Below are 26,251 nucleotides of genomic sequence, written 5' to 3'. Positions count from 1 at the left end.
TTCATCATTTGCAGATTCTCAAGGCCAATTTTCTTTTTTTTTGTCTTGTGATATTCACTGATGTTTTTACGTCAAATTCTTTCAAATGGCGCATGCAGTTATGTTATTCTTGTCTTCAATTGTTTTTCAGTGCCAAAAGTCGCAAATCCTTAAAAAAGTTTAAGAAATGCGCCAAATCGTGACCGTCTCCAGAAACCTTGCTCCAGGTGAGGACTGGAGTGAGATGGGCCAAAAATGCGGTATTTGGTAAAAGTCGCATTTCATGACTCTGTCTAAAACATCTTGATATGCAAAGTTTTCAAATAAAATAAAAAGAGGCTTACAAAAGAAAGATAACTTAACAAGTGGCGTAAAATGTGTAGCGAATAAATCACAAAAGTGCAAAAGCCACAAAGAAAGAGGAAATTACTCCAGAAAACTGGAAAAATCAGGTCCTTAGACTCTTACTGAAGACAGGTGTATCGTTGTGTTGACTGAGGATTCACTTGGCTGTCTAGAAAGCTTTCTGTTCAGGATTTGGTAGCGCTATTTAGAAAACTGCCAATGCTGTTAGGGCACTGCCTGGTAGAGGTGACACTGGTGACACGCACTATTAGATATACTGATATGTACACTATGTGACTGTAAATATTTGGGGTCTATAGGGTATAATTGCTGAGAGCCCAGTCATCTTAATCCAACCTCAGTGTCTGACCTAACAAATGCTCTTTTGGATGAAAGGACAACATTTCTTCAAAACTTTGTATAAACATTTTTCAGAAGAGTGGAACCTGTTTTACTTACAAAGGGAGAACCACCTATGCATTGAAGGGGTTGCCCGGCTTTAGGCTGCAAGTCTAGTAAATCTCATGTCATGCGTACTTTGTGCTGTGAAGATTCTCCAGCGTCAGGAGCAGTGGGCGTGTGACCTCAGGTACGTACACGCGGTAGACGGGTGAAGCCTAGCTAATGCAAGGGTATTGCGTGAGGCTGGACAAAGTCTAGTCAGAATGTTGCCTGGAGTATGCAAATCGCATACTGTTGGTTACATGACCGCCTGCTCCCAGTGCCAGAGAAACCTCACAGCACGCAGTGCACACAATGTGATGAGTGACAGGTCTGCAGTCACATAGGGCCGGACAACCCCTTTATTGTCCATGAATTTAGAAGGTGATGTCATAAAAGCTGATGTAGATGCAACATGTATATCTCGATATATTTGTTTATTTAGTGTCGTTACCTATGGACATACAGTATGTTCCTCTATGGATGGTACATCTGTTAATGGCATAGCCCAAGGGTATAGCCCCTTTATATATCAAAGTATGACCTGTTTATGTATCCGATACTAAGATTAACAATGCTTATCATCAGACCAGGGATTCTTGGATTGGGCACTGTTCCCTTTTCAATTTTTGCCTCTTTTTATATTATTGTTGAGGTTGGCAGTTCAATATAACTTGTGTCTCCATACAGATGGGACCTACTACCAGTTACATGCATTGATCATACTCATACAAAATGCATTTATACCTTCCTATGTCTGTCTGTGTCCCGTGATTTCTCCCTTAGCCAGTCAATGGTGTGGAAATCCTCATATGTCCCAACATCTGGAATAGGTTCATCAAGGAAATCCATAAGGTTGCTGGAACCATTTACCTCTCCAGTATTAACCATGATGGCTTCTATAATAAAACAAGATGTACGTTATTAAATATCCTCATAACACTGTATGTATCCAGGCGGTATTGTACAGCTCAGTGTATATCACTATAATTTGTATATAGCCTTTGATGGGGAATTAGTGGCATACATTGATTCCAGCCTTAGATGAAACATCTTATTGACCCCGAGAAAGAAATCTTAGAGTAATAATTAGAATTTAATAAAGCCCGACACTTGAAATACATTAATCACATATAAGGAATGAGCACTGCGGACCATGAGACAACACCATATTGCAAAGTAGTGAAAAAAGTTTTTCACTCACCTGTTTAGTGCATGGGCAAAAAACTCATAAGCAATAAACATCCAGAAAGAGACTAGCACTCACTTCGTCCATTAAAAAGGAGGGCTTTATTGATCCATGATAAAAACAAGGCACATAACATAGCAGTAATTAGCAAGGCATGGAGGGAAACCACAAACATCTCACACAACGCGTTTCTGACCTTAAGGATTGCATAGGTCAGAAACACGTTGCCTGAGATTTTTGTGGCTTCCCTCTATGCCTTGAAAAGAACTTCTGTGTTTTGTTACTTGTTTTTATAATGGATCAATAAAGCCCTCCTTTTTAAGGATGAAGTGAATTCTGTTCTTTTCTGGACACATATTACAAATTAGTCTATTGTAGATAGAGCCGGACATCGGCATAACTTCAGTAGTTTGCCAATGCTAAAAGCCATTCCCATGATATTCCGCTAGGATTAATATTCTGTTGTTCGCTACTTCCTTTATTTCAATAGAAGAATTACACTATAAGAAGACATAATAGAGGAAACCTATAAAATACTATTAGGTATAATTGACCTTTCAAGGACGAGAAGAGACTGCTCCTTGTATGATAAGGGAAGGTACAGTTATTCTGCCAGCAGGTCTGCTATTTTACAAAGTAGCTGCTGTGTCACATGCCCAACGATCCCAAGAAATCCTCCACTTTTGGAAGCCAGGGACCACTCCTGCCATGAAGAAAAGAGCACTGGCAGGTTGAACATTCTTCCTGCAAGGATTTTGGATAGGTGAGATCACTGAAAGCAATGAAAGTATATTAGAATGGGAGTGGTTGGCTCTTGTATGGCTTGTTACCAGCAAGGGGTGTATTATTGGGGCATGTTGGGGTGGGAGTTAGGAGAAAAGGGTAGTTTGTGAATACCGTACATGAAAGCAGGTGGAAGCACTGCTGTGGCTACGAAGGAAAAAGTGGTGAGGCACTGCTATGACTGCTAAGGGAAAGTTACTGTAGAGACTATGGAGAAAGGGGAAAAGGTGGTGACATTAGGGCAGGTGCACAAGCTGAGTATTTGATTGCAAAAATTCCTGCACAATTTGTTCTGTCTGCACATGAGGCGAATGAAGATGTGGCTGATGAATAAGGGGCTGGGAGAGGTCCTACCTTCATTTCCTCAATACAGGGCAGACAGGACCGATTGTACAGTCCAGACTTGTTTAATTGGAAATCTGGACATACAGCTTATGATTACCAGTACAATAAGTTCTCCAGAAATGCAGAGTGTTAACAGCAAAGTGTGAGCAACAAAGTATGTGGTCAAAAAGAAAAGACCAGCAGGTGGCAGCAGAGCAAATGCAAGACTATTATATATGGCATGGAAAATAACACAATCTATGGAAACCATAGAAGCATAATTCAGACGGAACAGCACACTCCCCGTCTGAAATTCCGTAAGGGATTTCACTATATTGATTCCTTTTTTTAAATAAAGTTCAATAACCTAGAAAACAAACACAAATATGAATGCAATGCAATAATAACTTCAAAACAAGTAGATGACAGTTCCTGAGACAATCCAAAGATACCCATCTTCAGATCAGAGGAGCCGCACAAGGCCAAACTATCTCTGACCCAACGGCAACACAATGGACGAAGTACTAGGGCAGTGTTCTGTTCATGGTTCATCCTACCAGAATGTCCTCAATTCGTAGTATCAATACGAGCTTGTGGATTGGCCTCTGAAATGTCTTAGGCTCGCCTTTCCTAAGGACCTTCAGCTCCACCTTCCAGACCTTACCGTCTTGACCAGGGAAAGTCTTTGTAATGATTTCCATCCTTTTAGCTTGTTGTTCCTTCATTAGCTCCACGTCTCCTTCTTTCAAGTTCGGTTTACTCTGTCACCATTTCCTTCTTCCTTGGAGAATCACGAGAAACCCTTTTCTCCACTGATTCCAGAAGTAATCAGCGACATACTGCACACGTTTCCTCTGTTTCTAGTAGGTGTTTGCAAGAGTAAACTCTCCACTGACTGTTAGCCGGTTCCCGGTCTTTTGGGTGAGAAGAGTAGCTGGCTTAAGAATGGTCAGCATTTCGGGATCCATTGACACTGGGACAAGTGGTCTTGAGTTGATTATGGCAGAAACTTCAGCCAGAAGATTAACCAAGGTCTCATGCGTAAGCCTTGAAAAGTTTACGTTCATTAACATAGAATTCAGGATGTTGCGTGAGATCCCGATCATCCTTTCCCAGGAACCTCCCATGTGTGAACTATGCGGAGGATTGAAAATCCAGGTGCAACCTCTTTCTGCCAGTTGATCCTGAATTCGCTTGATGTTAATATCCAGATCTTGACATGAACCAATGAAGTTGCTTCCATGGTCGGACCTTAACTGTTTCACCGGTCCTCTGATAGCTAGAAAATGCTGGAGAGCGTTGATCAGGCTGGATGTGTCCATAGACTCTATTACCTCCATGTGGACGGCACAGACACTCATGCAAGTGAATAGTATGGCCCAACGTTTGCTGTTGGCAAACTCGCCTCGAGTTTTGCATGCAGATATCATCCATGGCCCAAAGACGTCTAGGCCAACGTAGGTGTAAGGTGGTTCGGCACTCAGTCTGTCAGGGGGCAGGTCAGCCATTTGCTGATGCACCTGTTTTCCCCTGGTTTTTGTAGCGATCCTGCTACACGTCTTTTCATACCTATGATCCAAAGTCCTTCAGACCGTAACTTGCCTTCTGTTATCTGCCTGCCTTGGTGTTCGGTTTTGTCATGAACATGCCAGAACATTAGATCGGTGATATGGTGTTTACTGGGAATGATGCAAGGATGTTGCTCTGAAGCCACAATCTTGGCTTGGTTTAAACGACCACCGACTCTCAGCAAACCGAAGCTGTCCATTACTGGATTCAAATGGGCAATGGGGCTTTTCAGAGGGATCTGCTGTTTGTGGTATAGGCATTCCCATTCAGTATTGAATACACTCTGCTGGACGTAACGTATTATAAGGGACTCACAGTGAGAAATGTCCTCAGCAGAGAATGGTTTATGGCAGACGTGCCAGCTGGGACAGTCTTTGTCTCCACGTGAGTTGTGATAAGATCTCGCAATGTGGACTAACCTTGCTATAGGGTACCGTTACACCTAGCGACTCACCAGTGATCCCGACCAGCGATATGACGCGGTCAGGATCGCTGGTGAATCGCTTGGTGGTCGCTAGTGAGCTGCCACTCAGGCAGATCTCACCAGCGACATCGCAGGGGACGGGGATCGCTACTTACCTGTCAGACGCGGCGATCTTGCATCCTCCCGCCCGGCTCCATGCGTCGCTCGTCGTCACAGCAGGAAGCTCCGCAGGAAGTGGCCGACGAGGAATGGTCCAGCAGCTTCTCGCGCGATCAGCGATAACCAGCGGGGAGCCGGTCGGAGGTAAGTATCACATGCAGCGATATCGCTAGTAATATCGCTGTAACGTCACAAAATCGGTGACTTTACAGCGATATTGCTAGCGATATCGCAGTGTGTAACGGGGGCTATAGTCTTGACGAGTTTCATCTAATTGGAGAAGCGTTCGAAGCACTGGCAACCAAGGCTGGTTTTGTGTTCATGGCCAAAGCACTGACCTCGGAGCGGACTTCTGGATCACCATCTGGATCCTGGATGCTGAAGACTTCCTGGACACGTTCACTTCCTTTCTGTTCCAACAGAAACTTAGGACCTGAAAGCCAAGAAGAGTTAGCAAAAGAACTTATAGACATAGGTCTAGTGGCATGGTCAGCTGGATTAAGTTCAGATGGGACAAAGTGCCACTGTTCAGGCTTTGCGGACCTCCTTATTGTCTCGATGCGGTTACTGACGTACACATAGAAGCGCCTTGTTTGGTTGTAGATGTAACCTAAGATGACCTTACTATCGCTATAGTATTGAACGTCATCTATATTGGCATCCAGCTCATGCTGTATAAAGTCTGCAAGTTCTACTGCAAGCACGGTCGCACAGAGTTCGAGCCTGGGAATAGTGTGGTCAGGCTTGGGAGCCAACTTAGCCTTGCCGAAAACGAACCCAACGTGATCTTGATTGTCGGGTCCCGTCACCTTCAAGTAGGCGACAGCTGCAATGGCTTCTGTGGATGCATCTGAGAACACATGGAGTTCTGTCCAAGGGCTAGCAGCAAGTGAGTTTCTGGCGTAGCATCTTGGTATATGGATTTCATCAAAGCACACAAAGACTGCTTCCAGGTTTCCCATTTTGGTTCCTTATCAGGAGGGAGTGGGGCATCCCAGTCCTTGACGGTTTCGGAAAGCTGTCTCAGAAGGGATTTACCTTGTATGATAATTGGGGCTACAAATCCCAGTGGGTCGTATAAGCTATCCACCACTGACAGGACACCACGTTTAGTGAATGGTTTGTCTGCTGTAAGGTAGCGCTTATTCTTAACGCCCCATCTCACTAAGCGATATCGCTAGCAATATCGCTGTAACGTCACTGGTTTTGTGACGCAGCAGCGATATTGCTAGCGATATCGCTATATGTGATACTTACCTCCGACAGGCTCCCCCACTGTCTGTCGCTGATCAAGCGAGAACGGCCTGGGCCATTTCTCGTCGTCAGCTTCCTGCTGGGCTTCCTGTGGCGCCGACGAGCAACGCGTGGACGCAGGCGGGAGGACGTCAGGATCGCCTCGTCTGACAGGTAAGTAGCGACCCCCGACCAGCTGCTATGTTGCTGGTGAGATCTGCTTGTGTGGCAGCTCACTAGCGACCACTTAGCGATGCACCAGCGATCCATATCGTTGTCGGGATCGCTGGTGCATCTCTAAGTGTGACAGTACCTTTAGTGTTGGGGGCACTCACTTGGCAGCGCATTCACGTCACACAGGAACACTTTCCGTTAAAACAGTCCAATGCAGTTTATTATGGCATCATAAACTGCACCGTAAGCCATGTTATACTTCACAGGCTTACACATAGTTCATAACATTTCAACATATGGCTTTTCCTTGCAGTCCCTAAACATGCTGCACCTCCTCACTGTCCAGTTACCGTGGGCAACCGCACACCGTACAGTTCATTAATGTCCATAGAACACAACAGGCACCAACAGTCATATCCCCATGTCCGGGGTTACCTCACAGGAGCTCCAGACACCGACTCTTTGTCAGTCCTCTCTTTCCCAGGGAAGCTGCCGAACTGGGATCACCGTCCCGGATAACGTCTTGCTCACCAGGCCACCTGACAGTCCAGATCCACAGACGGACAGTAGCTCCCCCAATGCAGTGCCGTCACTGATTCTGCAAACACACATGGCCTGTCCGGGTGCTACTCAGGGATCCATCCATACTCCCAGGGACTCCCAACACACCGGCCTCACCAGGTCAAGGGCCTCAGCGGATGCTATTCAGGGATCCGTCTCTACTCCCAGGGACTCCCAACACTCACGCTTCACCGTGCGCTATTCAGGGATCCATCCCTACTCCCAGGGACTCCCAACACACCAGCCTCCTCAGGTCCAAGGTCACAGCACGTGGTCCAGGGATCTGATCCTTCTAGCAGAATCTCCTAACACTGACCCTCCAGGACTTTGCACCCTGGACCACTCAGGTACACACTCTCTCCCCATGTGACCTACTTCAGGCACATTATATGGTCCGTAGCCACACCCACAGGTGATCACATGGCTATGACCTCACTAAAGGTCTTATTTCACACAGCCACACACAGGCTTTATCCTGGGCGTTCAGACCCACGCCCCTGGGTGGGTTTGTAGGTAACTGGTCCCACCCATCTCACCAAGTCACCTGAAAGCCGCTCCATATAAACCAAAAAACCCATTAGCAGTAGATCTGCTAATCACAACATGATTCAGTTTCCATCACAGGGCACCCACTCCTGTGATACATTTCAACCCTGCCGGTCACCATTTTCCCTATTACAATAATGGAAATGCCTGTGTGCATGACCCAGACAGCGCCCCCTAGCTGTCACAGCGGTCACTGCATCACACTGCACAGTTGATTTGGTAACTGAAGGTGTCGACTGACAGGTTCCACCTCAAGCCTAAGCTTCTCTGCACAGGCGGACAGTCTGGTCCCAGGTCTATGGGGTCCCAGGTCTATGTCCTTGAATCCTGGTGCGTGGTCACTTGACTCAAAGGCTCTCATGATTGCCAGGCTGTTTGAAGCAATTTTGTGCAATCTAAGCTTAGCTTGGTACAGCATACTTTGGGTCCTCTTGAGTAGGTCGATCGCCACTTCTTCTGTGGGTAGAGATTTTAGTCCATCATCTATGTAGAAGTCTTTCTCTACAAAGTCTCTGGCGTCTGTTCCATATTCGGACTCTCCTTCCTCTGCGGTTCTCCGCAGGCCATATGTTGCCACTGCGGGGGGAAGGGCTGTTCCCAAATACGTGCACCCTCATGCGATACTCCACCATCTCTTTGCTGAGGTCTTTGTCCTTGTACCATAGGAACCTGGGGAAATTCCTATGGTCCTCTCTATGAAACAGTGGAACATCTGTTCAATGTCAGCGGTGATGGCAATAGGCTCTTTCCAGAACCTCATCAACACTCCTACTAGGTTGTTTGTAAGATTAGGACCCGTGAGGAGAACATTTTTGAGAGACGATGTAAGCTATCTTATACCACGTGCCCACATCAGGAAGCGCCTGTCTGAATCCTGCTCATTTAGGTACTGTTCACATGTTCAGGTTTTAAATACATTAGATAGGGACTGCTCCGTTAAGGGTTACCGTGACGAGGTGGAGTAGCTTGGCATACATTCTTTGCAAAAAACATATCGACTAAATACCCTGTATTTGTCATCTTTCTACTAGCACTAGCTGACTACTGTTATATTTTTTACTACAGAGTATTTTTGCACGTTTGTCATTCTGTGCTTTCTTTTTATCGTGGAGAGACACGTCTTGATGTTTGGCGCTTGAATCAGAGACAACTCTAATTTGCTTAGGTTTACGTGGGTGATATACTCCGAATGAGGGTAGGTACCAGCACTCCTCGTTTTCCTTTATGGGAGGTGCTGGCTCCACATGGTTATTATGGAATATCTTGCTCATAAAGATGACAATGTGTTCTTTCATCTCCGGTTTGTTGCTAAGTGTGCGCTGGAGAGAGTTGAATCTGGACAAGGCTTGTTCGAGATTGTTTGGGAGTCTTACCTTGGTGACTCGGAAGGGTAGGGGAAAAACCCCGTGATTGGTCTCGTCCTTAAGGAACTCATTGTCCATTATCCTGACAAATTCCTTGTCTTCCATTGACGGGGCTACATTGTTGTCATCCTTAGTTGTATGAAACACCAATCTTCCCAAGTCGTCTGCATAGAAATGACATCAGGCAGCTGTACAGGATCTGGAGGTTTCTCTTTCACCTCATAGTGATGTGGGCATAGTTTGCAGAAAGTAGTTCGTCCGTCTCGGCGTACGTAGGTCTTAAAGGAATTGACTCTTGTTCGGTCCAAGCACACATTTCCTATGATTACCCACCCCAAGTCGAGTCTCTGTGCCTAGGGGGCATAGTCAGGACCATTGCACTGTTGGCGGACCTTATATATCCTTAAATTGTCTCTGCCGAGCAGAAGTAGGATTTCAGCTTCTGTGTCCATAGGTGGGATAACGCTGACTAGGTGCCTTAGGTGTGGTTGGTGGAACGCAGCTTTTGGGGTAGGAATCTCATCTCTTTGGCTGGGTATTTGATCACATTCGATTAGCGTAGGTAGAGGCATTTGTATGCCTCCGTTGATAGGAGAAGCAATGAAACCTTGTGCCCTCCTGCCGCTAGTCTCTATGCGGCCTGAGCAAGTGTTCAGAGTATAAGGCGTTGCTGGTCCCTTGATTCCAAAGGCTTCAGAGAACTTAGGTCCAGCTAGGGATCGATTGCTCTGATCTTCAATGATGGCATACATTTTTACTGCCTTCTCTGGTTGTCCTTCTGGATAAACTCTGATTAGGCATATCCTGGCACAGCATTTATCACTTTGGCTCTCCCCACATACCTCTGAGCATGAGCAGGAGACAGCCGTGGTAGACTTGGCATTATTCTGTGGCTCCCCACCATGGCTTGTAGCCGGACTAGAGGTAACTGCGACTGCTGGATCGCTGGTGGCTGAGGTTGGATGCAAAGCTGATGGGTGTTTGTCACTATGACACTCTTCACACTTAATGGCAGATTTGCAGTCCTTGGCCATGCGTTCTAATGAGGCGCAGCACTTGAAACACACCCCAAGTTCACTGAGGATTTTCTTGTGCTCCTGCATGGTTTTGGACCTGAAGCCTCTACATTTGTTCAACGAGTGTGGTTTTTTGTGAATGGGACATTCACGATTGAAAGATTTATCCCTCGACAGAATAGTGTACTGCTTATCAGCGGGTACCGCAGGTGGTGGCAGGTTAGTCTTTCTGATGCTTACACTATTTCTCAAGTCCTTGTGTCTATGTGTGATGCTTTCATACCTTGATGACGGTGTTGCTGGAGCTGTGGTGTTATGCTCCAGGAAGTCTAGGCTAGGGTCGTTCCTCATTTGGGCCTGTTCATCGATGAACTTGCAGAACTGAGTGAATGGAGGAAAGGTGACATCATGTGACCTTTTGTACCTGGAAACGCATACTGCCCACTTCTCTTGCAGACTATGTGGCAGCTTTGAGACGACTAGGTTCACCCCATGGGTGGTGTCTAGGTAGCACAATCCAGACAGACGGGGGTCTCTTTTTGCAAGTTCCAGCTCCATAAGCAGATCACTTAAGTCCAGAAGCTTGTGGGCTTCCTTAAGGTTAATCCTTGGAACATTCTGCAGTCTCTTGAATACGGACTTTTCTATGGCTTCAGCACTGCCATAGGTTCTTTCAAGTCTCAGCCAGGCAGCAGCGAGACCTGCTTCAGCTTGCCCCACGTAAATGGTCCGAAGACTCTTGATACGGTTTGTGGAGTCAGGACCCAACCATTTAACCATGAGGTTGAGCTCCTGTTCCGTGGATAGGTTGAGGTCAGCAATGGCGGCCTTGAAGGTTGCTTTCCAGGCTCTGTAGCTCTCTGCACAGTTGTCAAACTTTAAGAGGCTGGTGCTGATTAACTCTTTGCTCACCATAAACCTGGCAAACTCGGACATGTCTGATCCTTCACTCCTTGTTATCAGTGTTAGCTTGTGGTGCCCCTCGGGCGTATAAGCTGTGTGGCATGGAGGGGTGAATTGTTCCCGGGTAGAATGATGTTGCTGCAGGGTTGAGCTGTGGTTTAACCTCTGGAGATTTCGATGACTGCGGCTTGAACTGTGGAGATGGACTGGAGTGCGTCTTGTGGTCATCTTGTGATGATTGCTGCTCCTGAGGGGACACATTATGGCGTTGGTCTTGGGTCTCTGCAGATGCTGTGTGTAACACTGGCACCGTAAGTTGGGCTGACTTGGACGTTTCCACATTGATGGGTTGAACGTTGCTGGAGAAGGTGTGTGCTGCAGATATCTGTTTCTGCACATAATCACTGGTACGGACAGCTGGGTCATCTTCTTCCAGTGGTGGTAGGCAAATCGGATCGAGGTTTTGCTTCAATGCTTGCTCGAGTATTTTTACTTCAGCTAATGCGATTTTTTTCTCCATTTCTGTTTGAAGAATCTTCGCCCGAGCCTCTGCTTCTGTTTGAAGGATCTTTGCTTGGGCCCCTGCTTCTGCTTTCTTGGCTTCTGCCTCTGCTTCTGCTTTCTTGGCTTCTGCCTCTGCTTCTGCTTTCTTTTCTGTGTAGGAACATCTTAGTTTGGATCGCTCTGCATTTAAACGGGCCTCTAGGATTCTGTCGCTGAGGGCTGAAGTCCTTGAGCAGGATGATTTGTATGACCGAGAAGAGTGTCTGGATGAGCCTGACCTGTGGGATCTTGATTCTTGCAGATGAGCAATACGGAGCTCCACTTTATCTTTGGCATCTTGCACGGCGGCGGCCCTTTCTCTGTTTATGGCATCTGCTTTGCTTAACTCTGATGAGGCTTCATCAATATTAGAGTATTTTAGGAAGGCAACGTACCTTGCGGACAGTCTCTTGTATCTTCCGTGGGCTGTGTCCTGTAGACTTGCTGCATCATTTTTGTGGCGTTGGATGCTTGACATGAGGGAGGTGACTCGTTCCCATAGGTCATCCAGGTTGTCATTGAACTCATCCTTCATGGAACGGTAGTTCTCGAGGACCACCTTTAACGTTGGCTTAAGGGAGCGTACTGGTCGTGAGTCTTGGTCTGTTTGTGAAGCTGGCTCTGTTTCCCGCTCTTCATAATGGGCAGTATCGGGTTGTATTTGCTCTGTTTGCGACACTCGGGAACAATGCAGAGTCTTTTTCGGCTATTTTGATTTAAGGTGCGCTGTCTCTTTAAGAAACTGAACTTTTGAATTAGAGGCTGGAAATCGCAGTGCAGCTTAGTTAAGATGTCCTGACAAGATTCCCAGGGTGTTTTTGGAGATTTGTGGGGTTTTGCAGTCCGACAATCTGCAGCGATGTTGTATAATATACAGAGCGTCTCTATGCACAATGTGGTCTGGGGTGATGCTGCAGACAGTTTCTTAGAAGAAATAACTTGATCTCAAGTACAGAACACATATTCCATATGGCAATAAATCCTGGTGTATCGCCAGAATATAAATGGGAAAAATTCCCTATGGAGATCCCTAACAACTTGAAAACACGAAAAAATGGAGCGAAACATCCATAAATATAGCAAAAGGTAAAACTTGTTTTTATTGATACAAAAGTAAAAAAAGTCATTACATAGTATTACAAACAGAGACAAAAACATTCAAGAGAGGTCAGAATGCACCAATATTAAAAAGATGCGCTTGCACAATGAGCATCACAGAACCATGGTAAGGCCGACATGTTACCCTAAGGATCCCACACATATATCCAAGAAAAATTACAATATAGTGCATCATAAAGTGAAAATGGCATCAGTAAACTTAATAAATAAGAGAAATATCATGGGGTCCCATCCCTCCTCCACCTTCTAAACCCCCACATATATTTAGCTAATAGTAGCAAAGTTATTTCCTAATACCATCTGTCAATTAACACTCCCCAAGAAAGCTATCACGAAACACGCGTAGGGGTACGCGCTTGCTCATGGACACTAGTACAGGTAATGGCTGAAACCTCTTGCTAACTATGGATTTCCCTCTTCCTTCCCTTTTTGGACTAGATAAAGACAGATGGTATTAGGAAATAACTTTGCTACTATTAGCTAAATATATGTGGGGGTTTAGAAGGTGGAGGAGGGATGGGACCCCATGATATCTCTCATTTATTTGGTTTACTGATGCCATTGTCACTTTATGATGCACTATATTGTAATTTTTCTTGGATATATGTGTGGGATCCTTAGGGTAACATGTCGGCCTTACCATGGTTCTGTGATGCTCATTGTGCAAGCGCATCTTTTTAATATTGGTGCATTCTGACCTGTGTTGAATGACTTTGTCTCTGTTTGTAATACTATGTAATAACTTTTTTACTTTTGTATCAATAAAAGCAAGTTTACCTTTTCCTATATTTATGGATGTTTCGCTCCATTTTTTCGTGTTTTCAAGTTCCTTAGAAGAGCAGGGCTGCAGTATGTGAGCAGGCAGATGGGTTGGGATATAAGGGTGATTTTGCCAGGTTTCAAGGCAGTCTTTTGACTGTTCTGTCCCCACATGAGGTGAATGAACATGTGGCTGATGAATAAGGGACTGGGAGAGGTCCTACCTTCGTTTCCTCAATGCAGGACAGACAGGATCAATATGTTGCTCAGCGTCCGGAGTGATGATGCACACCAGGGATTGTACAGTCCAGACTTGTTTAATTGGAAATCTGGAAATACAGCGTATGATTGGCAGTACAATAAGTTCTCCTGAAATGCAGAGTGTTAACAGCAAAGTGTGAGCAACAAAGTATGTGGTCAAAAGACTGATACCTTTCACAGCTCGGTACAAGCATGTCTCTCCCAGGAGAAAGTGAAACTAACAATGGCTGCTAGAAGGAGAAAGAGAAGGCGTGACCTCTGAACTGGAAGAATTAAGGCATGTACAAGAATTAATTAGCTGCAGGCTGCCATACAGAAAAAAGACCAACAGGTGGCAGCAGAGCAAATGCAAGACTTTTATACACGGCATGGAAAACAACACAATCTATGGAAACCATAGAATCATAATTCAGACGGAACAGCGCACAATTTCTGCATCTCTTGGTAGGAAAACGCAGCCTCAAAACGTTGCAAAACTCACAGAAAATTGACATAACTGGGCGAAAAACACCAAGGGCTTGTGTAATATACCATGGTAAGATAACATATCAAATCTATTCCAGGAATGTCACTAGCCTATACATCAGGACAATATGAGACACACTGTGACTCTAGAGAGAAAACACCACAAGCAAAACACAGTGATATAGTCAAAGACAATAAGGATTATATTGGAAAAATTTATTAAATCACATAGGATCAAATTTGGTACAGAAAACAGGGCTAAAAAGTGACAGACAAAAAGCCGCATAAGCCAAGGCGGTAACAACAAAAAAATTTTTGGCACTCAACTCATTGCAAAGATGAAGAATTTTTATTTGCAGTCACAAATATAGACGTTTCGGCTGTATCAAATAGCCTTCATCAGTAAACAAGACTGCTCCTATCTCTATAATTTTCTGGACATTATATTGTATGACCAATAGTAAATTAGGTGCTATTGGAGGTGATACCATCCACCATGTAAGAACTGGTATATAAACTATTAGATCTGTGACTTTGAAAAGCTCCAAAGGTTGCACCAACCAGAAGTTGGCATAAACGTCCTATGGCTATGCCTGAAGGGAATTGTCCCAAAGGGGATTACTTGTGGGATTGTTAAATCCAGTGACTCATAGAAAACCACAATTTCACGCTGTAAGAACAGCAGCTGGCTGTAGTTTCAAATGTCTTGTTGGTGGGTGGCAGCAGGACCTGTGTGAACACGGCATCCACCGCTGGTGTGGCTGCCACACCAGCGGTGGATGCCGTGTTCACACAGGTCCTGCTGCCACCCACCAACAAGACATTTGAATCTACAGCCAGCTGCTGTTCTTACAGCGTGAAATTGGGGTTTTCTATGAGTCACAGGATTTAACAATCCCACAAGTAATCCCCTTTGGGACAATTCCCTTCAGGCATAGCCATAGGACGTTTATGCCAACTTCTGGTTGGTGCAACCTTTGGAGCTTTTCAAAGTCACAGATCTAATAGTTTATATACCAGTTCTTACATGGTGGATGGTATCACCTCCAATATCACCTAATTTACTATTGGTCATACAATATAATGTCCAGAAAATTATAGAGATAGGAGCAGTCTTGTTTACTGATGAAGGCTATTTGATACAGCCGAAACGTCTATATTTGTGACTGCAAATAAAAATTCTTCATCTTTGCAAAGAGTTGAGTGCCAAAATTTTTTTTGATTATTCTATACTGGTGTGGGAACCTTCTTTTGTGCACTGACACAGCTGTGCCACGTTATACTATTGGAAGGCGGTAACAACAGCATACAGTCCACAGCAAGTAACCAGAAAGCACGTACATGCAAAAGGTTCACAAATTAAGCCCATGTGAGGTATATGGTAGTACAAGTTAAAGTGCAGTCACTGAGACAATGCTCAAAGTACCATCCCCGCATAGGGCAGTCATACCAGGGGTTAAATGTGCATGTAAATGCAAATACAGAGAGGGATGTATAACATACCGGGTCTGTGCGCTGTCTCCCTCCCACCCCAACGCGTGTTTCGGAGGTTCTCCTTCGCCCCCTGAGGAAGGAGAACCTCCGAAACGCGCGTTGGGGTGGGCGGGAGACAGCTCACAGACCCGGTATGTTATACATTCCTCTCTATATTTGCATTTACATGCACATTTAACCCCTTGTATAACTGGTCTATGCGGGGATGGTAATTTGAGCGTTGTCTCAGTGACTGCACTCTAACTTGAACTATCGTATGGGGTGGGCGTGAGACAGAGCACAGACCAGGTATGTTATACATTCCTCTCTGTATTTGCATTTACATGCACATTTAACCCCTTGTATAACTGCTGTATGCGGGGATGGTAATTTGAGCATTGTCTCAGTGACTGCACTCTAACTTGTACTATCATATGGGGTGGATGTGACACAGAGCACAGACCCGTATGCTTTAATGTGTTTTGCTTGTGGTGTTTTCTCAGAAAATTGACATGCAGCAGATTATTTTCTGCACCAAATCTGCAAATCAAAAATACTCAACATGTGCATGACGCTTCAGGTTTCTCATTCACTTTGCTGGCATCAGGTTTTGTGACAAATCCGTACATAAAAAGAGTGACAAAAATGCACCATATCTGCAATGTGTGCACTCAGCCTAATGTGGCGGCCCGGCTTTATTTGCCGGGGCCCCCCCGACTGGCCAGCCCGGTTATAAAGGGGCTTTTCACCCCTTTCTTCCCCCTTTTCCTCCGGGACGTGAGGAAGGGGTTAATGGTAATTTTCCCCTGCTGTATGATAGAGTGATGCAGGCAGCGTCACTACCTGGTTTGGGTTTCCCCCCCTCCCCCGGGGGTATATAAAGAATTGCCCAAGCCGTTTTCTGCCTCTTTGAACCTGGAGCAGCGAGCTGCCCCCCCCCACCCCACCCCTAAATTTTGCTTTTCATTTTTCTTCTGGTGTTTAATCGGTGTGTTTGGTTTATTTGCTGTTAAGGTTTATAAGTCGCAGTGGTTAGCGGAAGAGCAAGTCGGGTAACGTGCCGAGAGTCCGGCGGCATATCCCCACAACTTCTGGTGGTTAACAGAGAGAGCTGCGACCCTACCCCTCCAACAAAAGGGTTTTATATAGAAGATGAGAGTTGTTTTTACCTTGTTACTCTCCAATAAATTTATGTTATTTTAAAATACAGGTGTGTTTCTTTTGCATCAGAAGGAGAAGGGGAAAGGGTTCTATGGTCTGGGCAGTCTGTAAATACAGAAAAACTCTGCTGGGACGACTGAGGGAACGTATCTTACAGATTAAAAGTAAATCTGATTCACAAAACACATAAGACACTGGGACCAGTATTGCATGTACTGGACAATTTATTATACTGTATGTGCAAATAAATACATTCTGTACAGGAATCTCCTGTGGTGCTGGATTTCCTGTGCTCTATGTTCTGCATTGCATTTTTTCAGGTCCTGTTTGTATGTTGGAGATTCCACAGGGCGGTGAGATGGTCACGTGTTACACCCGAGGAAAGGTTGGTATATTGGCATTGCTGTGAATCTTTGACTACCGGAGGAGGGGTGATGTACTGCGGTTACTCTGAGCGGTTGGATACTGCTGTGACTACTGGAGGAGGGGTGCTGTACTGTGGGTACTCTGAGTGGATGGATACTGCTGTGACTACTGGAGGAAGGGTGCTGTACTGATGTTACTCTGAGCAGTTGGATACTGCTGTGACTAGTGAAGGAGGGGTGCTGTACTGTGGTTACTCTGAGCGGATGGATACTGCTGTGACTACTGGAGGAAGGGTGCTGTACTGATGTTACTCTGAGCAGTTGGATACTGCTGTACTGATGTTACTCTGAGCAGTTGGATACTGCTGTGACTAGTGAAGGAGGGGTGCTGTACTGTGGTTACTCTGAGCGGATGGATACTGCTGTGACTACTGGAGGAAGGGTGCTGTACTGATGTTACTCTGAGCAGTTGGATACTGCTGTACTGATGTTACTCTGAGCAGTTGGATACTGCTGTGACTAGTGAAGGAAGGGTGCTGTACTGCGGTTACTCTGAGCAGTTGGATACTGCTTTGACTAGTGAAGGAGGGGTGCTGTACTGCGGTTACTCTGAGTGGATGGATACTGCTGTGACTACTGGAGGAAGGGTGCTGTACTGATGTTACTCTGAGCGGACGGATACTGCTTTGACTATTTGAAGAAGGGTGCTGTACTGACGTTACTCTGAACGGATGGATACTGCTGCGACTACTGGAGGAAGGGTGCTGTACTGACGTTACTCTGAACGGATGGATACTGCTGTGACTACTGGAGGAGGGGTGCTGTATAGTGTTGAGCATTCCGATACCGCAAGTATCGGGTATCGGCCGATATTAGCGGTATCGGAATTCCGATACTGACTTCCGATACTTTTGTCATATCGGATACCGGAATCGGAATCGGAAGTTCCCATCATGCTATGAGCCTGCTTGCTTTGATTAAGCCAATGGGAATCCTCCGAAGTGTGGGCACATCCTGTTAGGCATGTAGGCATGTTAACTATTGGCATGGCTGTGATTGGCTGCCGAAATGATGTCATGATGCACTATAAAAGCCACCGCAGCCGCCATTTCTGGTTCACTCTGCTGTGAATTCAGTTAGGGACAGGCTGCTGTAGAAGACTGTGAGGGACAGTTAGAAATAGCGATTCCACCAAACATCTAGTGCTTTACCCAGGCTACATAAACCACCACTGTAGCCTTCTTTGCCCTAGCAGCAGTGTTCACAGCTGTCTGCAAGGGCTGTGTGAGTGCAGCTCACGCTGTGGAGTGGGTCCTGCAGCCACATCAGGTTGTAGGCTGCCCTGAGTGCCTCACTGCTGCCTCATACATCTTTTAATTTTTGAGCTGCATTTTTTACATAATTTCAATCTAGTGTGCTTCCATCCGTATCCATATACGTTGGTTGCAAACACTAGTAGTAGACAGCGGAGCCTTTCTGCAGCCTTTCAGTGCTAGTGTCCACTTTGCTGCACTGTTCACGGCTGTCTGAGAGGTCTCTGACTGTGTGTGAGTGCAGCTCACGCTGAGTAGTGTGTCCTGCAGCTACGTCTGGTTGTAGGACGCTCAGCGTGTCACTGCCTCACACATTTTTCTTTTATTGCAGCTCATTTTTTCTTCTATTAGTGTGCATCCATCTGTCTCCATCTACGGTGGTTGCAAACACTATATAGGAGTACACAGCGGAGCCTTTCTGCAGCCTGTCAGTGCCAGTGCCCACTTAGCTGCACTGTTCACGGCTGTCTGAGAGGTCTCTGACTGTGTGTGAGTGCAGCTCACGCAGAGTAGAGTGTCCTGCAGCTACGTCTGGTTGTAGGACGCTCAACGTGCGTCACTGCCTCACACATATTTGTCTTTGAGTGCAGCTCATTTTTTCTTCTCCTATTAGTGTGCATCCATCCGTATCCATCAACATTGGTTGGTTGCAAACACTATATAGGAGTAGATAGAGGAGCCTTTTTTTCTGGCTTGTGCCCTGCCGGCGCAGCCAGATTAGTATTACCCAATTTTTTTGGAGCCTCATCTTTTGCATTGTAGGTTACCTGCCTGCATTGTAATAGCTCCAAAAAGTTGGTGATACTATCAGTTTCAATTCTTTGTTCACATACTTTGAGTTTGTTTCCAACAAAGAAACCACAAAAAAAGTTCACCAAACACTACATTTGGAACTTGTGTAGGCCACATCAGCTCCTATTAAAGTGTAGTCCACACACACACACACTTCATAAAATTAGTGTTTCTTGTACCTGTAACCAGCTGTTCAGGAATAAGCACACTAAGGCCCCCCTTTGTACTTTTCTGCCTATCTTAAGCAGTCTGGCAAGATGAAGAAGGCAGGGAGTAAGGCGCGTGGGCGTGGAGTTTCAGCAGGGAGAGGACGTGGGGATTCTGCAGGGAGAGGACGTGGGGATTCTGCAGGGAGAGGACGTGGGGATTCTGGGCCTGCTGCGGGCACCAGTGGATCAGCATCCCCCAGTTTTAGCAGGCAACAGTCCTTTATGCGCAGCTTTGTAGGACCTCAACGTACCCCACTGCTGCGGGAGGAACAAATTGAAGCCGTTGTCGGATGGATGGCAGCTAACGCATCGACTTCAATTACTTCCACAGCCTCTCAGGACCAAAGCACCGAAGAGCAACCATCTGTCTCTTCACCACCTGCCAAAGTGCCCAGGCAGTCAGAGAGACATGGACAGGAGCCATCACAGTCTCTACTTCTGTTCTCGGAATCTGTTGGCTTGGAAAGAGGGGGCCAGCCAAGCAGCATTCTTGAATGTGAAGAAGAGGGAGTATGCAGTGATGCGCAACTTCTTTGTCCCTCTGAATCTGAAGAGGCGAGTGGGCCAGTGCCTATGGTCAGCACACCTCAGTACGCATCAGATGATGACGAGACTCAGTTGCCACTTTCTGGTGTGTACGGTGCTGGCGAGACAACCCCGGAGAAGCAGCTCTTTGAAGAGGGGAGGGAAGATGATGAGGTCCTTGACCCATCATGGCGTGAGGAACAGGAAGGTGGTGGGAGCAGCTCGGAGGAAGAGATTCCCCTACCAGCCAAAACAGGAGGCAGAGGGAGGGGGAAGATTTGGTTGCCTGTACCCTCCACTTTGGCACCCGTTAGGAGCATTCCTCATTCCAAAGGCAAAACGGGCGCTCCCAAGACTTGCAGTGCGTGGTCCTTTTTTGACACAGTTGCAGATGACATTTGCTTTGTCAAATGCAAGCTGTGTCATCAGAAAGTCAAAAGAGGGAGAAATGTCAGCAACCTCAATACCACAAATATGTGAAAACATGTGCGCACCAAGCACGAGTTGGAGTTGCAGAGACAACCTGAAGACGTAGGCCAACGTACAGCACCACCTACCACCTCTTCAGTTCGTGTTGGGGCCTCTTCCTCCAGCTCACACACTGCTGGTTCGGCTTCCTCACAGGATCGCCAAGGAAGAACCTCTGCCACTGTTGTCCGGAGACCCTGTCAGATTCCACCCATAGCAGCACGTTCCCATCCATCACAGCCATCGGTAGCACAGGCATGGGATAAAAGGCGCCCTTACTCGGCAAACCATCCCCGAGCACAGTCTCTGAATGCTGGCATTGCCAAACTTCTGGCAGTTGAAATGCTGTCATTCAGGCTGGTGGACACTGACACCTTCCGGGACTTAATGGCATTGGCAGTCCCCCAATACAACGTGCCCAGCCGCTTTTATTTCAGCAGGCGAGCCATCCCTGCCCTGCAGAAACATGTTGAGGGCAAAATAAAACATGCGCTACTAAACGCCGTTAGTAGCAATGTCCACCTGACCACCGATGCGTGGACCAGTAACCATGGACAGTGACGATACCTTTCCCTCACTGCCCACTGGGTCAATGTTGTGGAGCCGGGTACAGATCTGGAGAGTGGCGCTGTACGTGTTCTTCCAACGCCACGGATTGCAGGACTCCAGTCTGTACACATAGACTCCTCCTCCTACTCAAGTTCCTCAGAAACAGTAGAGCAGGAGCCTGTTACGACCGATATGAGCACAGCCGTGGCCAAACGTCAACAGGCTGTACTCAAATTAATTTCTTTGGGGAATCGAAGCCACACAGCGCAGGAGCTCTGGAATGCTATCAAGCAGGAGAGCGATGTGTGGTTTGGGCCAGCGAATCTCCAGCCGGGCTTGGTAGTGTGTGACAATGGCTGAAATCTGGTGGCAGCTCTTGGCCTAGGCAACCTCACACACATCCCATGTCTGGCACATGTGCTTAACTTGGTCGTGCAGAGCTTTCTGAGGGACTATCCGGATCTTGATGCACTGTTGCACAAGGTCCGCATAGAGTGCGCTCACTTGCGGCGTTCCAGCACGGCAAGATCGCGCCTCGCTGCTCTGCAGCGACGATTTGGCCTTCCGGAACATCGCATCATATGTGACCTACCCACCCGGTGGAATTCAACGTTACATATGTTGGAGCGGTTGTGTGAGCAGCAGGCAGCAGTCATGGAGTACCAGCTGCATCAGGCGCAAACAAGTCGCACTGTGCGCCGTTCACACTCCAGCACCATTGAGTGGGCCTCTATGAAGGACATCTGCCTCGTTTTGCATGCCTTCGATGAATCCACGCGGATGGTGAGTGCAGATGATGCACTAGTCAGCATGACTGTCCCCCTTATCTGCCTGCTTCAACAAACACTGCAAGCACTAAGGGATGAGGTTTCGGAAGAGGTGGAGGATGAGGAGTCCCAAATGCATTCTGCTTCTGGACAGTCTGCGCTACGTGTTTCCTCACAAAGGCCTAGGCAGGGGACACTTTGTGAGGAGGATGAGGAGGAGTCGATGGAGGAGGAAGACATCTCTCCAGAGGAGGGAGGTACATAAACCTCTACTCAGTATGTACAGCGAGGGTGGGGTGATGCAGAGCAGGCCGAGGTCACGCCTCAAACAGGGGACAGCGGTTCTTTGACAGTTGGGAGTCTGCAGCACATGGTTGATTTCATGCTGCAGTGCCTGAGAAACGACCGCCGCATCGCCCACATTCTCGTCTCGGCTGATTATTGGGTGTACACCCTCCTAGATCCTCGCTACCGGGACAGCGTACAAAGGCTCATACCAACGTTGAACCGGGAGCGTAAACTGCGGGAGTACGAAGAGTCACTGGTGCAGTCCATAATGTTTTCCATTCCACCCGACAGCATTGTTGCTAGTGCTTTACAAAGCAGCTCTGTGCGTCGAGGCAGTGGAGGAAACTCTGCACAAAGAGGGAGCAGAGGCAGCGCCGCAGCACAAGGCAAGACCACTATGGCCCAAATGTGGCAAAGTTTTGTGTGTCCACCACAATTGTCTACACCATCAGCGACGCCTCGAGTCAGCAGGAGGCAACGCTTCCGTCAGATGGTGTCAGACTACATGTCTTGCCCTGTCACTGTACTCCCAGATGGCTCTTCCCCCTTCAAGTTTTGGGTCTCTAAGCTGGATACATGGCCAGAGCTTAGCCAGTATGCATTGGAGGTGCTGGCTTGCCCTGCTGCCAGTGTATTATCGGAACGTGTCTTTAGTGCCGCAGGTGGTGTACTAACAGACCTTCGCACGCGACTATCTTCCGATAATGTTGACCGGCTGACTTTTCTGAAAATGAACAAGGCCTGGATCTCCAAAGACTTTGCCATTCCTCTTACAGACTAAATTAGTGGTTGGCAACTGTATCCAGGTCTGCTGGTGTGTTCATTTTTCTACCACCTGAACTATAATCCCTGTGCTTCAACACAGCCAGTTGTCGCTCAGATGTGTCGTCTGCACAGAGAAACACACTAGCTCCTGTGTTAGTGGGGTTCAGTAACGCCAGCTGATCCCCTGCTGTGTGGACGGCAAAGTCACCAGCTCCATCAACATTCAAACCACTACTGATTTTTAACCGTGCCCAACTTAGGTCTCTGGCTCCACTGTCTCTACTATTTCCCCTGGCCTCCAACCCCGCCATCTACATCTCTGAAGTGGCGTCAGCACAATCTACACTTGTTCCTGTGTTCCTGTGGCTCAGTCCCATCAGTTTATCCCCTGATGTGTGTCCGGCAAGGTCTCCTGCTCTGTCCACATTCCCATAACCAGTAGTGGGAATGTGGACAGAGCAGCCGACATTGCCGGACACACATCAGGGGATTAACTGACCGGACTGAACACCTGTAACACAGGAACAAGTGTGGATTGTGCAGACGCCACTTCGGAGCTGTAACTGGCGGGGTTGGAGGACAGGGGAAATACGAATATCAGTGAAGCCACAGGCCTAAGTGGAGCTTGGTTAAAATTAGTAGAAGTCTACAACCGATCTTAAAATTTCTTCAATGCAGCCTCAGCCTGCTCCGTGCTTGTCCCTGGGCTTCAACACAGCCAGTTGTTGCTCGGAAGTGCCGTCTTCACAGAGTAAAACACTAGCTCCTGTGTTTGTGGGGTTCAGTAACGTCAGCTGTTCCCCTGCTGTTTTGATGGCAATCTGTCCTGCTGCCTCCCAATTGACAGCACATCAGGCCTCAGCCTGCTAAGTGCTTGTCCCTGGGCTCCAACATCGCCAGTTGCTGCTCATAACTGACTTTGGCACGGGTACTCCCTCCTGCCCAGCTTGGTTCCAGCCCTGCCTGCTGTTTCCGGGAAGTGTCAATGTCAGTTTGCCACCCCAAGTTGCCATGTCGTGTTGCGGTTGGGTTAGCCGAGGCTAGGGTGCCAGCAGTTTAGGTGCTTACTATGTGGACTGCGGGTTCTGGTAAGAAAGGCTTGTTCCGTAGTGCCAGTAGGACAAGCACCCCCTGTAGGACTGTGTGATTCGGTAACTGCGGCCAGCTTGCGGCATGCCAACTTTGCTTTTCAGGGGTAACTTCAGCTGCCCCTCCGGGTTCCAGCACCGTCAGCTGGTTCTCGTCAGAGCCTTTGGCCTAGGTGCCTCCATCTCGGTATACGAGTTCCGGCAACGTCTGCTGGTCCTTGGTAGTGCTTTGTAGCACAGGTACCTCCTGCTTAGTAACCGGGTTCCAGCACCGTCAGCTGGTCCTCGGTTGTGCCATTGGCTCTTATTCCTTCTGCTGCCCCTCCGGGTGCCAGCACTGTCAGCTGGTCCTCGCTATTTCCATTTGCTCTTGCAGCTTATGCTACCCATCCGGGTTCCAGCACCGTCAGCTGGTTCTCGGCAAAGCCTTTGGCCTAGGTGCCTCCATCTCGGTATCCGAGTTCCGGCAACGTCTGCTGGTCCTTGGTAGTGCTTTGTAGCACAGGTACCTCCTGCTTAGTAACCGGGTTCCAGCACCATCAGCTGGTCCTCGGTTGTGCCATTGGCTCTTATTCCTTCTGCTGCCCCTCCGGGTGCCAGCACTGTCAGCTGGTCCTCGCTATTTCCATTTGCTCTTGCAGCTTATGCTACCCCTCCGGGTTCCAGCACCGTCAGCTGGTTCTCGTCAGAGCCTTTGGCCTAGGTGCCTCCATCTCGGTATCCGAGTTCCGGCAACGTCTGCTGGTCCTTGGTAGTGCTTTGTAGCACAGGTACCTCCTGCTTAGTAACCGGGTTCCAGCACCATCAGCTGGTCCTCGGTTGTGCAATTGGCTCTTATTCCTTCTGCTGCCCCTCCGGGTGCCAGCACTGTCAGCTGGTCCTCGCTATTTCCATTTGCTCTTGCAGCTTATGCTACCCCTCCGGTTTCCAGCACCGTCAGCTGGTTCTCGTCAGAGCCTTTGGCCTAGGTGCCTCCATCTCGGTATCCGAGTTCCGGCAACGTCTGCTGGTCCTTGGTAGTGCTTTGTAGCACAGGTACCTCCTGCTTAGTAACCGGGTTCCAGCACCGTCAGCTGGTCCTCGGTAGTGCCATTGGCTCTTGTTCCTTCTGATGCCCCTCCGGGTGCCAGTACCGTCAGCTGGTTCAAGAGGACAAAGAACAGGAAGACAACCACCAAGATGCAGAACAACAAGAGAGAGAAGACAAAGAAGCATAAAAAACAAAGCAGAAGAACATTAAGCATAAGACTAATACTCTGAGCAAATGATATTATCTTATTTATAAGCAGAAGAAGACTAAGCAGTGTATGGGGGTGAGTCCGTTCCTCCTCGTGGTGCCCCTGGAAAAGGCCTGCTTCTGCAGGCCAAACTGAACGCGGACAAATCCTGTTGTAAATCTTTTGTGACAGGCAGAACGGAAGGTGTAAACTTCTAACTTTTCTAGATAACAACTACAGGAATGCCTGACACAAACAAGAATATGATGAAGAAGAATAGGAAGAAGATGAAGTTGAATATGTAGAATAATAATTGTTGAATAAGAAGAATATGAAGAATGTAAGAAAAGGAAGAAGAAGAAGAATGTAAAAAAGGAAGTAGAAGAATTTAAAAAAAGGAAGAAGAAGAAGAATGTAAAAAAAGGAATAAGAAGAAGAATGTAAAAAAAGGAAGTAGAAGAATGTAAAAAAAGGAAGAAGAAGAAGAAGAATGTAAAAAAAGGAATAAGAAGAAGAAGAAGAAGGTAAAAAAAGGAAGAAGAATAAGAAAGAAGAAGAAAGAAGAAAGAAGAAGAAGACATACATGTCTGGCAAAATATAAATGAGGCTAACATAGTCAATATCTTTGTAACTCCTAACGTCTTTAAAAAAAAAGTTTAATTCCTGCTATTCCATTTGATTGGGCTAAACCTCTATGGCTTATAGTCTCCTCCACCTCCCACAATACATTCTACATTATTCTTAGTTGTTTTTCTTCATGTAGAATTAACCTACAAGGAAAGAAAGGTTTTTTTTTTAATTCCGATAGTTTGGCCCCATTGACTTGCATTGGTTCCCGGTATCGGAATCCGCGATACCCATACTTTTTTTTTTAAGATCGGCCGATCCATTCCGATCCGATATTTTCAAGTATCGGCTGGTATCGCTCAACTCTAGCTGTGACTACTGGAGGAAGGGTGCTGTACTCTGGTTACTCTGAGCGGATGTATACTGCTGTGACTACTAGACATGAGGGGAAAATACAGCTGCGAGAACTGGGAGATCTCCGTAAAACTTTGTAAAAGCACTGATGTCAGACTAGGATCATTACAAGGGGATGAGTGGTGATACACTC

General features: G+C 47.0%; 1 protein-coding gene across 5 annotated transcripts in view; it reads right to left on the bottom strand.

Moving 5' to 3' along the window:
- Nucleotides 1–26,251, bottom strand: part of CLCN4 (chloride voltage-gated channel 4) — a 103,814-nt gene that overhangs the window by 71,938 nt on the left and 5,625 nt on the right. Inside the window, exons 3-5 of one of the 5 annotated variants that reach the window (XM_073565995.1) lie at nt 13,864–13,922; nt 13,656–13,760; nt 1,513–1,664 (exon numbers count right to left, since the gene is read on the bottom strand). In XM_073565995.1, coding sequence (XP_073422096.1) covers nt 1,513–1,656 — 144 coding nt within the window. In that variant the 5' untranslated portion in view covers nt 1,657–1,664; nt 13,656–13,760; nt 13,864–13,922. Of the gene's footprint in view, nt 1–1,512; nt 1,665–2,508; nt 2,658–13,655; nt 13,801–13,863; nt 13,923–26,251 lie in introns of all 5 variants that reach the window. The other 4 variants (XM_073565996.1, XM_073565997.1, XM_073565994.1 and 1 more) reach the window with 4 other exon arrangements.

Source organism: Dendrobates tinctorius, unplaced genomic scaffold (genome assembly GCF_039654945.1).
Source record: "Dendrobates tinctorius isolate UK_male_01 unplaced genomic scaffold, ASM3965494v1 ptg000016l, whole genome shotgun sequence".
NCBI classification, from domain to species: Eukaryota; Metazoa; Chordata; class Amphibia; order Anura; family Dendrobatidae; genus Dendrobates; species Dendrobates tinctorius.
The sequence above is the reverse complement of the archived record's forward strand: the minus strand, read 5'-3'. Positions and strand labels throughout refer to the sequence as shown.